The sequence below is a fragment of the Cicer arietinum genome, chromosome 6, assembly GCF_000331145.2.
Source record: "Cicer arietinum cultivar CDC Frontier isolate Library 1 chromosome 6, Cicar.CDCFrontier_v2.0, whole genome shotgun sequence".
Classification (NCBI taxonomy): domain Eukaryota; kingdom Viridiplantae; phylum Streptophyta; class Magnoliopsida; order Fabales; family Fabaceae; genus Cicer; species Cicer arietinum.
The window spans coordinates 14,200,954-14,215,459 of record NC_021165.2 but is presented as its reverse complement, the minus strand read 5'-3'; the positions used below and the strand labels follow the sequence as shown (position 1 = coordinate 14,215,459).

The 14,506-nt window shown below is 30.3% G+C and overlaps 3 protein-coding genes across 4 annotated transcripts in view; 1 reads left to right on the top strand and 2 right to left on the bottom strand.

Annotated features, from left to right (window-relative positions):
• LOC101501832 (uncharacterized) overlaps positions 1-2,016 on the bottom strand; it is a 3,604-nt gene extending 1,588 nt beyond the window's left edge. Inside the window, exons 1-4 of one of the 2 annotated variants that reach the window (XM_073369848.1) lie at positions 1,860-1,974; positions 1,592-1,632; positions 1,155-1,254; positions 945-1,063 (exon numbers count right to left, since the gene is read on the bottom strand). In XM_073369848.1, coding sequence (XP_073225949.1) covers positions 945-1,063; positions 1,155-1,242 — 207 coding nt within the window. In that variant the 5' untranslated portion in view covers positions 1,243-1,254; positions 1,592-1,632; positions 1,860-1,974. Of the gene's footprint in view, positions 1-944; positions 1,064-1,154; positions 1,255-1,591; positions 1,633-1,859 lie in introns of both variants that reach the window. The other variant, XM_004504844.4, reaches the window with a different exon arrangement.
• Positions 2,017-7,273: 5,257 nt separating this feature from the next.
• LOC101502475 (protein HEAT-STRESS-ASSOCIATED 32) lies at positions 7,274-10,211 on the bottom strand. The gene is made up of 5 exons (XM_004504846.4): positions 9,874-10,211; positions 9,454-9,645; positions 8,765-8,975; positions 7,668-7,891; positions 7,274-7,574 (listed from the first exon to the last, which is right to left on the bottom strand). Exons 1-5 carry the CDS (start codon positions 9,994-9,996, stop codon positions 7,464-7,466), a joined length of 861 nt encoding a protein of 286 aa, XP_004504903.1. The 5' UTR covers positions 9,997-10,211; the 3' UTR covers positions 7,274-7,463.
• Positions 10,212-11,454: 1,243 nt separating this feature from the next.
• On the top strand, positions 11,455-12,796 carry LOC101501201 (protein DESIGUAL 2-like). Its single transcript, XM_004504842.4, has 3 exons — positions 11,455-11,706; positions 11,817-12,022; positions 12,459-12,796. The coding sequence occupies exons 1-3, from the start codon at positions 11,608-11,610 to the stop codon at positions 12,643-12,645; spliced, it is 492 nt and encodes a 163-aa protein (XP_004504899.1). The 5' UTR covers positions 11,455-11,607; the 3' UTR covers positions 12,646-12,796.
• Positions 12,797-14,506: the final 1,710 nt, after the last annotated feature.

The window sequence follows — 14,506 nt, the reverse complement described above, 5'->3', positions numbered from 1 at the left end:
TATATATATATATATATATATATATATATATATATATATATTTTGTAGTTATGTAATTGACTAACTATATTAACTCTCGACAATATTTATTGATAATACATCAGATATATTTATACTAGATTACTAAACAACCAAATCTTATGAGTACTTGTATATAATTAAATCCCTACTAGTACTCCTATTCAACTGAATCCCTATACTTGAGGGATATTAAACAGAAACATATTTTGACAGTAACTAAAAGTAAAAAAAAAACTATCTGTCACTAATAACTAATTGATAACTAACACAACCATAATCAAAGAAATTAACTTTTATTAATCTGTAATAAAAAGGGCATCGTATAGAAAGGCAAAAGTATAAAGAAGAGACTTTGTAATAAGACAGAGTTGGAAGGGCGGGTTCCTTAACTCTCTAGCAACATGAAATAACGAAATGCCAAAATTAAATACTCATAAACCAGCAACGCACTCCATATCGATAATTCCACGCATTGCTTTGTCAAATATCAATTAGACGATCACCGCTTTCCTCTTTGAGGCCAAGAACATACACAGACATTCACCAGGTGGGAAATATGTTGAGGTATCCAATACATGAAGGATGAAATCACACAACATATCAACTGTTCGATTGAGGTACAATCAAACAGCAGAAGAACTCGTGTACATATTCAAGACCAAGCAATGGGGTGGTATCTAACTTTGTGTGTGCCAGCAATGTGGAAAATATGTTGTAAAACAGCCACATAAAAATATGTGCGCAACTATAATTTCCATACAATTATAGCGAAACCACCCATTCTCTTCAATTTTCCCAAACACAACCAAGGATCTTCTCAAATACACCAAAGAGAACCATGTTCAAAGGATATTTAACCCAACGTATGAAAAGATTTTCAGCATATATAACTACCCATTAATGAGAAGGAAGTAGGAACCAACCTCGACTTGAGAAGTGGGTTTGGTCTTGAGCATTAAGCAATCAACCATTGCTTTCCATTTACCGGCACAGTTATCAAGAGCACCAAGCCTGTAATACTGCTGCATTTGATGAACCGGGGCTGCAACATTAAAAGCACAAACACTGTCAGTACTGGGATGATCCACTCAAAAAAGACACAATTTTTTAAGTTTCAGGAGAATGGCCATTACAGTAGCAGAACCAGAGTGCATCAAAACAAGCAGTGCATGATAGTTTGCGTTTCTCTGTGGAGCTTGAAGCTTCCTTCTCTGATGACATAACCGGAACTATCTGAAAATTGGAGTGCCCAGGTGATATACCTTATTACAGATGTTAATTGAATGCTTATGTTGCTTTTCCAAAAAAAAAAAAAATTCAATGCTTATGGATACCTTATTACTTAGGATATGCATATTATACCTATAACAACCCTTATACTTCTGTGACCCCTTTATATTTCAGATAGTCAAAATGTTTTCTCGAATAAAATTTCTAACTAAATAATTCAATCAACCCCAACCCTAAATCATAGCAACAGCATTGTAGAGTACTAGAGTTCAGCTGGTGCACAACTACACACAGCATCCGAATTCCATACACAACATATCAAAATGAGAAAAAATCTCACCAAAGCATTAGCGCAGTACTACCACAAGCTTTTTGGTAATACTACAATATATGAAGAAACAAAATGTAATATTAAATATTAATAGAAAGCAGCAAAAAATCAACATACACCAAGACCCTAAAAATATTATTTCCACCTTAGGAACAATTTGAGTTTATGATTATTTTTTTCTTGTAATAATGACAATAATGAATCTACAAGCTTCACAGAAGATCTTCTTTCGAAACAATTAGTAAAGAACACAGCTACACAGGCGTAACAATCATACCTCGACTGATAACTATATGGAGAGCTATTAAGGGGCTGCTGACGGCGAAATGGGGAACGCGGTGGTTCTGACAAAACCACGATGACGGAGAGGGTTTCACGTTCCGCATAGAGGAAAAGGGCTTAAATAAAATATATATACTTTTTGTTTATTTTTATTTTTATTTTTATTTTAGCCGTGAATTTTAAACTATTCCTCTCCAATTTTATTTTTAAAATAATTTTTTTTTGGACAAAGTTGCTTTAAAATTAGGAGAAAGAATGATCGTTAAGAAGGTTAATTTGATAATTTTAAAATAATTTTCAGTTCCATTTTTATGTTCTTTAGTTTAGGGAATAAATCTTGATAAAAGGACCAAATTAGACAACGTGATCGTTTAAGGATTGATGGATTTTTATTTTAGTTTATGTATTTTATATAAAAATTCACTTATTTTCAAAATCGACGATTTTAATTTTTTCTTGAATTCTTTTAATTAAAAAAAAATCGATTTGATATATTTTAAATAATATAACATATAATTTTATGATATAAAATTATCTAAATGTATTAATTATTTATATGTTATTAATTAAATTATAAAATTAATTAATTTTTTTTAAAATTTAAAGTTAAATTTTTAGATAATTTTATTGCGATTTCATATATGTTAATCACTCTTTATTAAAGTATCATATTTAATTTTATTTAAAAATATCACATAGTTATTTTTAATTAAAAAATTAAAATAAATAATAAAAACTATTAATTTTTGAAATAAAAAAATTAATTTTATAAATTAATAAAAATATGTGAATTGAAAACCGTAATTAAATCTATTTTATGTTAGTTTAAACACTTATTTAGCACTAGACTAAATAAGGCACTTGTTTAGCTAAATAAGCATCCTTTCTGACTTAGAGAAAAAAAAATTGGGTGCTTTATTAAGATGGGTGACAGTATAAATCCTATGTTCTCTTCTCCACTTAATAAATTATATTAAAGTAAATACGTCTTATTAAAATTTAGTGATATAAAGTTATTGATGAGATTTATTTAATAATTTTTATTTGAGGTACGGATTTAAAAAAATAAGTGTTTAAATACTACATTAAAAAATTATAAATGAGTAATTTGTATTTGTAGAGTTTGTTTGAACATATAAAATAAAGTACTTTAGTATAACGTACAAATTATAGTAGAATTTACTAATAAAAAAATAGTACAAAATATTTTTCACATTTTATAATCTTATTTAATACTTCTTAAATATATTAAAAGAAATATGTAATTTATTTAATACATCAATTTGTAGAATAATATTTCTAATAAATTATTTTTTTCAATATATATATATATATATATATAATTGTAGCCCTTCTTCTTCTTAGAAAATTAGTAATATTAAATAGCGGTATATTTTGAAGAAAAAAATTAATATATCTAATAATTTAAAATTAAATATTTATAAATAATTTTTTTTCTTTTAAGTTCCTTTTTTTAGACTCAATTGTAATAAAAGTATTTTTTTTCACACTTATTAAGAATAATAGTTAAGTCATTTAATTTTTTTTTAATTTCATGAAGAAAAAAGAAAAAAAAAATACGTCTATTAACTAATCTAATTATAATGTTCATCCCCTCATAACATTTAAAAAAATATTAAAATTAAAATTAGAATACAAAGACATCAAGATTGTGTTCCACATGTCTAACCCAATATGACTCAACAACAAAAAACAGAAAAGTTTAAATTGAAAAATGAACCAACCCAATCAAACAAATGAGAAACCATAATTTTGAATCAGCCAAAGAACACCGGAAAATCTAAAACTCTATTTAGGCTGCTAGGATGCTAAAAATTATTTTATTAGCTACACAATGAAGGAAATGCTTTCTACACACATTGTGCATTTAACAGTAGTATTTGTATACATAAAGCAATGCGTTACTAATAACACACACTTCACCGACCTAACATAAAACTTAAAACTATATTTGAAAAATCAGAAATGTCTGTGAGCAGTTCGCAGTTTAGTCTTAACAAGCTCCATATGACAAGAAGCTTTCTGAGGACCCCTCAACCCAGCACATGGATCTCTGGTCTCAAAAGAAATAGCAAAGTAAAGATAAACTGTACAGAGGATAATTAGTAAGGCTAAAACAGTTAAAAGAAAACGGTGCCTCTTGAAGAGTGTTGACCAACTACCCAATTCATTCTTTGCAAATTGTCTCCTGAAAGATGATGATGACCTCATACGAGAAGGCAAAATGGAGTCATGAACCATGGCTATATATCTACAACAAATCTGTTTGTACATTGTGTCAATCATTAGTAAGACATTTGGAAATTCAATGAACACATAACAAATATACAGTTTCTCTGCTAAATTCATATTCAATCCTCAAATTATAACTAAATAGGAGGTTAGACACTTAGACTATATAAAAGGTAAAACATCAGCTAAATGCATAAATATTGCAGCACTCACACCAGAACCCCCAACAAGAATGTGAAAGTAATATACTTAATTCCATGCTTGAGATCTATCAAACTCTGATGGGTGGAAATACATCAACTATCCTAAATTAAACAACCTCATACCTCAGCAAATTATTATTTAGAACATTTTTGTCTAAAAAAGAAACATTCAGAATTAAACGAGAAAATCACTTCACTACATTCATAGAATGATGCAACCCCTGAAGACAACTAGAACAAGCCTTCGGTTAATGTTAGTAATGTAGTGGCTAATAAGAACTGAAAAAACAAAATAATTTTAATCTTGTTTAAGAGAAGAAAGGTAGATAGTAGATTTCCAGTGTAAGGTGAGGACATCAGATTGCAAATTTTTTTTTTTTGATGTGTAGTAATCAAATTCAGTACAAAGGAGTTTATAACATTGACATATATTACACATCAACCATTTGCACTAGACTACACTAGTGTATCCAATTTTATTCTTTACATGTTTGGAGTCAATTTAAGAGAAACAAAAGTGATTCTAAAATATATAATTGATTTTGATATGTTTGAATATTTTTTAATACCAATTCTAACTTATTTAAAATGAAAATTTGAAACTTTTCTTCTATAACTTACTTTTAGTATATGTATGTTACTAAACTCATTTTTACGGAAATGTATCATGACATAAATAATTTATAACTTATCCACTTTGTGCAATATCCATGATTGCAATAAAATATCTCAAATGACATTCAAATAAATAGATATACACAGACAAGAACAAAACTTGGAACGCATTAAAGGAATTTGCATTCCTTTAATGTAACAGATTAAACACAACATCATGCAGATCAAAAAATCTCACTACCCCAATATATATTCTAATTAAAAAAAAAATGGTAATTATGCAAATTCCCACAACCTTGATCTGATAATTTAACCGGTGAATACCGTATTAAAACGTGAATGTGGCACAAGGGAGCACCTGAATCCAAAATATTCGGTTTTGGCCCACAATTAAATGCTTCAATAAAACTCTTAAAAGAAAAACAATTTTGATTGTTCTACGGCAATGCATACACATCAAAATCTGACTCAGAAATAGATGGCGAAATTTTGATGATTGGATCCTAGGAGAAGAGTTACCTTGACGTTGAAAGAAAAGAACGGTAGACAATTATATGATCCTAGAAAGATTCGAGAAATGGCGCGCGTTTCAAGTTATTACTTTGGTGCCATGTGAACGTTTGTTAGGGTAGACTCCGTTTGTGAGAGGTATCAACTATCAATGTATCATCCACGTCCCATTGTGAATGTTTGTGAGGGTATTAATGGACATGTTAGGGTACACTCTTTTACAATTACTTCCAATAAAAGATCACAATGTCTCATATATAGTGCCACTAATTTATGGTTAGGTTTTTATTCTGTAAAATTATTTTACAATAAAATAATTCAAGTGTTTGTTTAAATATTATAGCAAAAATATTGTTTGCTATACATCTATATATATTATATATCCCTCTATCTATTATAATAATATATTAAAATAGATATTTAAACTATTAATCGACATCTAATCATATTTTATATTACATAATTCTATTTTTGTCACATCACTTATTTATTTAGTTGTCACAGTTATAATATATTCTCTTTCTATTATTCATACTTTTGGTATAGTACACAAAATTTCAACAATTACCTTTCATAAACAACCAAAAATTCAATAATAAACAAACATTAATAACAACTAATACAACAAAAGTTTCTTTATTATTTATTTATTTATCATTTATTAAATGTAAAATTATTATGAAGCTTGTCGTAAGATAACTCTAAATATCTATTATTGTTTCCTCGATTGAATCAAAATCTAAGACATGATACCACAATCTTGAGACATGGACCATTGTTCATGTTAATTTCTCTCCAATTTTGGTATAACAAATTGTTTTTGTGGTTTTGACGAAATGCAATTGATATTTATATCTATTTGACTAACTGACTTTGGTATATTGTTCTTTTTTATGACCATTTTCCTAGTACAAAAAACCTAATCTATTTTGAGATTGCTAAGCTCTGGAAATACATATTATATTTTATGCCTGATAGTTACATAATTTTTATACTATATTTCTTTTACAATACCACTTATACAAAAAAAATCTAATCTATTTAGTTTATGTCGATTACAGTTATGGAATAACAAGCTAACACTATATTTGAAAATTTGTATTCAACTAATCGAATGTGTTGCCTTCATCTCATTTTAAGTGTCTTATTTGTCATTTTTTGTCTTAAATTATTTATTGTTTTACAATATCAATACAATATTAATTATTTTTTTTTTACTAATATACACTTATTTTAATATTTCAACTCATCAAATTTTTTCACTAACTATAATTAATAAGGGCATTTGAATAAATAAAATATTTTATCATTAAAATCAATCTAATTAATTATTTTCTTAAAAATTATGCACAATTTAAATTAGACATTTAAAATAAGACGGAGAGAGTACTTAAGGAGTAATGTTGCCATAGTGAAAACAAGGTTTCTTTCGACTTCCATAATTATTTTATTTTAAATGCATAAATTTACTTTAATTGATGGGCTTTTTAAGTTGCACTTATGTTAAACATTTGTTTTAGTTCAATTTTTTTAAAACCGCCTATTACATTATTAAATTTGATTTAATATAAATCATTGTATTTACGCTACTACGATATAAAATCTCTTTAATAATAATATTAGTTGACGAAGAAAAATAAAAAATGAGACTTAAAAGTGAATAATTCTAAAACAAATTTATAAATTATATGTCACACAATTTCTAATCCTAACTAATTTTTTTGAAAAATCTCGAAACACCCTCGCTAATAATCACATGATTTAGTACTTTATAATGAATTCAGCATTAACATAAAAAATAAGACAAGTTTCTTTTAACACCTAAATATAAGAAAGGAAATAAATTCCATGAAAGATATGTTACATTCATTTGTTTCAATCTCTCCATTTAAGTCGTCTCTAGATTCACTCATTGAAGAAAATGTTACACACACGGTAATGAACAACGCAAGACTTTTACATAAACAACAAGAACTCAACCCCCACGGGGTGTTAATGCTTTACAAATTCCCATCACTTCAGAACAGGAGATATGAAGAACCAAGGACAGAAGCATGATTTCTTCCCAAGTTACGTCCTCGGATGCACTCCACATCCACCAAGTGCGAGTGATCAATGAAAAGGTTCACCTGAACAAAGCACACACAATATAAAAAACGGCGTAGAAAGGTTTGACTATTTCTTGTTCTTATTGGATAAGAAAAATGAGATAGAGCATTTACATTTGGACCATATTGTTTGATAAACCATTCGGATGTGCTCTGATTTGATGCTTCAAACATTGTCTTCTCAAGACCAAGGCGCCCTATGATCTTTGCAATTACATCCGCGCGCATTTTATCAGCATGTTTAGAGACATCATCAGCACCAATCATTATCATGTCTGCACCTGCTTCTAAACACCTCTCCGCTCTTCTAATCAAGAGATCCACATCTTCTACTAATTCTGTGACAAAAGTTTCAAAACAAGATCAAACCAGTATACTATGTTGATTCTACATTATTCATGGCAATCAATCTTTAGCATAAAAGATTTGATGTCTTATGCACCATTAACAAATACCTTAGAAGTTAAAATTTCTTAAGCACCACTTCAAACAGAAAATAATAGCATATCAAAATATGTTCTACAATCAACATCATGTCTTAATAAATAGATTCCTTGTAAATGTATGGTTCCCATATCCTGGCCTCTACCTATCTTACATCCATAACAGACATATCTTCTGCATCACTCATCTAGTTATGAAATTTATCAAAATTGAAACCACAACCCTTTGAATTTGAATATTCTCATTTCTTATGAACATCTATTACTTCAAAATTTAAAAACTTCATGTTTATGATCAAAATTAGGAAAAGAAAGATTGTATTTTCTGCAGATTCATAGAGAGTTGCCAAACTTGAACGAAATTACCTGCATGGCGTTCCCTAGAAGGAGTAGGGTATATGCATTCATTATTAAACAATCAAATATCATATACCAACAGGTTTGTCATAGAGGAGAGAGAGACATTGACATTGAACATATTTCACAGTTTTGAAAATCCTCTTCATTCATGAAGATTATTAGTATTGCTTTCAAACGAAGAACGTAATATCAAGATATGTCCTATACCAAGGACCTGACTAATCACACATATCAGTCTATTCTTCAACAACAGAACATCACTTGTTTTATGTTTTATTAGTAAAATCCAGAAGATAGTATCTATAAGAAAGCCTAAATATGTTTAATTCAACCTTAAAAGAGAGACAGGCAGATACATGCACAAAAATGAAGAACCAAAAATCGAAAAAGAGAGTCAAATATCTTTACCAAATGATCTAGGTGCTGGAGGAATATATGCCCCATAAGCTCTATCACCACCTCTTGGAATATCAGACTCATTAAACATAACTTCAAAATGAGGCTTAGCTTTCATACCACTAGTTTTGACCAATCGAACAAATCTCAAAAGGGTTTCTTCAGGAACTGCAAGGGAACCCACATTCAGCTCAATTGTATCAAACCCCAACTGCTTGCACTCCTATTACAAAAGATCATAGATTAATTAATCGCTTTGAAGCACTAGACAGGTAGACACCAATAATATAATAATATGAGGAAATAGAAGTAATTAAATATAAACTTACGTGTCGTTGCCAAACACTGACATATGATTTCAATCTAAAGTGGCGGTGTTGCATATAAATTAATATTAAGCTTATCTATTTAGTCAGTTTCTCAATTAAATGTAAATATAGTTAGTTGTTGAAATAACATTACCTTTTCTGTCAGTAGGCCGGTTAGTTAGTTAGATGGAAAAACTACCCTTTTTAGGAGATTTTGATGCCATGTATAACTCAATTGAGTCATAATGAATGCAATGATGCAATTTCCAGTTTCCTTTTTCTCTCAACTTCAATTATTAATTAAAGTAATAACTCTAATTAACTAAGACACTGCTTCAGCAATTGAAAACAAAAAATTCCCACACAATAAGAACAAAGTTGGCCAGGGCAGACCTCAACATAGTCTTTGAAGCCTGATGGACCTTTGCGAATCATATGTTCAGCCCAATCGCCAGTGCTAACATAAACATCATGCTGATGAGCCATATCAATGACTTGTTTGATAAAAGCTTTTGGCATCAAACTGTGAGAACCTCCACAAAACTTCAAACCATCAACATATTCTCCCATAGAATCAAAAATATTCTGCACACAACAAAACATTGCTCCAAATCCAATAAATAAAATAATTAGAGGCACACGATCACCGGTCATAAAAAAACATTTAAGCTCAATTTAACCTAATTGAACACAATGGAGTAAAGAAACAAGCTCAATTCATTCAAAGAACCAACGACATGGCAATTATGGTATATATGCATCAATATTATACTATCACAGATATATATGAATGAAAAAGGAAAAAGAGTTAACCTGAAGAACATTGTGATTGAAGAGAGTGTAATGAGGGCTTCGCATCTCGGTGACGCCATAGCGGCGAGGTTTGGAGGGGCGGTCCTGGTTCTCGTCGAAGCTTTTCCATCGGTATGCTGACATCGTTACCGTTAGTTAGTTACGTAGGTGAAGTGAGAGAGGAGAATTGGTTTTCCCTTTCTTTTTCTCTCGTTGTCTATGGAAACGAAATGAAATTTTGTCCTAGAAAATGACTAGTTATTTTCTTTCTGGTAGCTTGGCCTGAAAATAGAAGGATGAAGTTCTTTCTAGAAAACGCGAGTTGCAAATAAGTTGCAGAGCTCCAAATGTGCAACTTTTTCAATTCAAGGAGGATGTAACACGTGTTCTTTACCTTTATTTATTTAATCATTTAGGGATGGGGAAACTAAGGAATACGCAAATAACATCCTTCTAATTAATATATGCTCAAATTACAAACTTGCAACATTTTATAACTCTAATGCACATATTATCTAATATGAGAAAATGAACCATGCATTATAAAATAATTTTACACAATATTTAATAATGCACAATTAATTCTATTTTTTTATTTGAGATTGACATTATAAAATAACTAATAAATTAATTGTTTATTTTAGTTATCAATGTAAAATAATTTATATCGATAGTGTATGTCCATTATGTGTACAATTAACACACATTAATAAGAGAGTTAAATGAAAATTAGTTGTTAATATTATTTTATTAATAAGAGAGTTGAACTTGTGATCTTATTATCACTTAAATTTTATGTTATTTAGTTACTCCATTAGATCATCAAATCACTTGAAGATATCCTAAAGTAATTTGGTGAATTGGGGAAGAATTTAGAGATTAAAATAAAATAAAATTATTAATTCAAAATAACAACTAATGATTAGTATTTTATTTTATTTTTACATTAATATATTGATATTTTGAAAGAAACTAACAACAAGTAATATTTATCATAATATTAAATAGACATATGGAAATTAGAGGGGAAGATTGCATGATAGTTTATTTTACTATTTATGATTAAAAGATGCGATATTGATGTACTTTGCGATTTTTAGAATTTTATTATTCCGAAATGTAAATAACTCATCATATAATTCAATTTTAGTTTAATTGTTAAAACTATACATATTAATGTACATCTAACATTTTAGTGTATATACTTTTTGATATAAAATTATTTTTTAATATTTATACATATTAACTAATATATTGCTTAAATACAAATCATTTAATACACCTAAAAATCTGAAGTCTTAGATGGTTGTAAGACAAAGAGGATGATCCTCTCTTTAATTAACTTTAAGAATCTATGAAAAACAAAGAAATTAAAGAGAGGCTCTTTCAGCAATAAGTTTTCAATTTCACTCTCACCAGCGGGATTTAAATACTTAAATACTCGCGAATTTGGGCTTTCCTTGCAGCTGAAACTCGGGTTTCCGTGTCCCTCATGGAAGGAAAAGGAATATTAGAAAGGGAAATTCAAAAAAGAATAAAGTAAATAATGTGAAGATAAAAGTAGCTTTAAGACTAATAAAATCACAGCTAATTACTTCCATAATATATGATTCATAAATACACCGCAAACCTGGCCAAAACTTTATTCTTATTCCTCCAATATTATAACATATATGATGTATAGCTATTAAACTGAGGAGTTAAAGAACAAGGTAAATAACCATTTTCTTTTCATCAACTTTGAATTGTAGGAAAATGGTTAGAAACTATGGTTTCCTTGTCTGCATTATTGTCATTGTCATGGATGTTGTTGCTGGCATACTTGGAATTCAAGCAGAAATAGCTCAAAACAAGGTACTCCAAAACTCCTAAAGCAAAAATATCTCAACTTAATTAAGGATTGATTCAATTATTGAAAACATTAAAGAAAAAACTTTTATTTTTATCTTATGTGATGAAAACAGGTGAAGGATTTGAAGATGTGGGTACTTGAATGTAGGGACCCAAGCTATGAAGCTTTCAAGCTAGGATTGAGTGCTTCAATTTTATTGGCCTTGGCTCATGCAATTTCTCACTTTCTTGGTGGGTGTATTTGCATAAAGTCCAAAGAAGAATATAAAAGAGCCACATCTAATAGGCAATTAGCAATGCTTTTCCTCATTTTCTCATGGTAAGTCTTCTGCTCTGCAGCATGCATGTACCAAAAAGTCTTTTGGCCTAAGATTGCTATATTTATTGCCTCCTATGTTTCTACAAAATCACATCTTCGTTTACAAGTATTGCTATATTTCAGATGAAGAAAAAAATCACATTTTTTGTCTAGATTTTACTTCCAAAGTATATTTGGGATGGAAAAATAAGTTTTCTTAGCTGAACAAGATCTCTTATGTAATTGTAAATCAGATTTTGTTAGTTTTGGGATCCGTTTCCTCTTAATAAATTTATTTTTCCTCAAAAACAGTCTGTATATTTTTTTAATTAAATTTATATTTATAGACAAATGTAATGTCTTGAAACGTATCTTATCAAATTGGCCTTTACAAGTTAAACTTATTCTATACAAAATAATTGGATGAAGTGGTTGAAAGTATGTTTGTTGTTTACAGGATATTATTAGGAGCTGCATTTTGCATGCTCATCATAGGCACATTAGCCAACTCAAGATCAAGAGAATCGTGTGGGCTGTCGAATCATCGGTTTTTATCTATTGGAGGGATTTTATGTTTCATACACGGATTGTTTACCGTTGCCTATTATGTTTCGGCAACAGCCATAACAGGGGAACAAAAGTAGTAGTAGGATTCTTAATAATTACTAGTACTCGAGTGATTTTTGATTTTATGTTTTAAAAATTAAAAATTAATTTTACTTTTTAATTTTTTTAATTTTGTGCTGACTGCTGAGTGTCTTTATTTACCTTTTTCAATTAAATTATTCTTTTTTACTTCGTTTCATTATATATTCATAGAGTATAAAAAATATTTCTTGGGCTAGCTAATTAAATTGATGTTGAATTATTGCATCCCTCTTTTTAAATCTCTTGTATCTTTGGAGATTGATGCATAATAAAATGCATTCGAATCGTAATCTTGCTAATCGTAGTTGTGTTATTGCTGTGCAATGTAATCTCTATTGAAAGGATGTGGAACGTAGTCACCATTTATTGTGTTTGTCCTTTTACTAAAAAGAATTTGGGATGGGCTTTTCATTGTCGTGATGTGATTTTGGCAGCCATTATCATTGTAATAGTACATGTGGTTTTCGGTTTCATGGGAAAAGCATTTCTTGGAAGTTTGCATTAAATATAATAATCTCTGGAGTTTGTTATCCTCAGAGCGTTTTTACTTGATACTCAACCTCATAATGCCCTTTCCATCAACGAGGCTATGTGAGACTCTCATGTTATGTTTCGGGTTAAATGTGTTGGAACACAATCAAGAATGGAGGGTGAATCAATGGTGAAAATTGATAATTGAAAATTGTGGTGTTTTAGAAAATGATGGATAAATGAGAGAGATTATTGAAGAGAGTTATTTTATGTTTTCATTAGTATATCAAAATGACATTTTTTCTTTTCAACAATATACACAAAAGTATTTATATGGGGTTACAATGTGGAACCAAGCAAGTGGCCCAAAAATTTGAATTATTTATGTCACTTCCAATACACCACCTTAATTCAAATGTTCCACATTCTTCATGCCTAGCTTCATCACAAGTTCTTGAAGACCTCATTCGTAACGCCTTTCGTCAACAAATCTGCAACTTGTTCTTCGTTTTTGCAATACCCCAAACGTAACTGCCCGGAACTCACTAGTTCCCTCAAATAATGAAACCTCATCTCAATATGCTTGCTCCTCCCATGTGCTATGGGATTCTTAGCTAGGTTGATGGCTGAAACATTGTCCATCAATAGCAAAACGGCTCCTCTCGTGTTGCTGTCCAGCTCACGCATCAGGTCCACTAGCCGCACAGCTTGACATGCACATAACGAAGCTGCGATATACTCCGCCTCGCAGGAAGAGAGAGCAACCACCGACTCCTTTTTAGAACACCAAGAGATTGGTGCCCCTCCGAACATAAAAACATAACCGGCCATTGATTTCCGATCGTCCTTATCTCCGCACCAATTGGAGTCGGTGTATCCGAGTAATTCGCAACTTTTGCCCATGTCATTTGCAGGAAATAAAGTTCCACAGTCAAGAGTACCTTTCACACCAATACCATTTTTACCTTTCGGTAAATCAACCAACATCCATGTATTGTTCCTTTCAATGGATTCCAGCTCTTCCTTCATAGCACACACCCACTTTGGATCGCTTAATGCCTCCTTCGTATTCACCGGTTCGGATTCGGCCATTAGAGCGAAATGAATAAGATCACCCTCATTGTTGATCTCGCTATCTTGGAACAATTCACAATCACAGAGTCTTTGAGGCAATCCTCTTCGCCTTGTTGATCGTCTACTTGATTCACCTGTTTCGGTTCTGAATGGTTGTTGTACATCACCTTCAGCAGGCTGAAAATTCTGATTTTCCTGCAGCAAATCGATTGGCAAATCGATTTCCACCTCTCCAGAAGCAAAACTCTGATTTTTCTGCAGAAAATCGATTGGCAAATCGATTTCCAGCTCTCCAGAGGCTCCAACATGTTG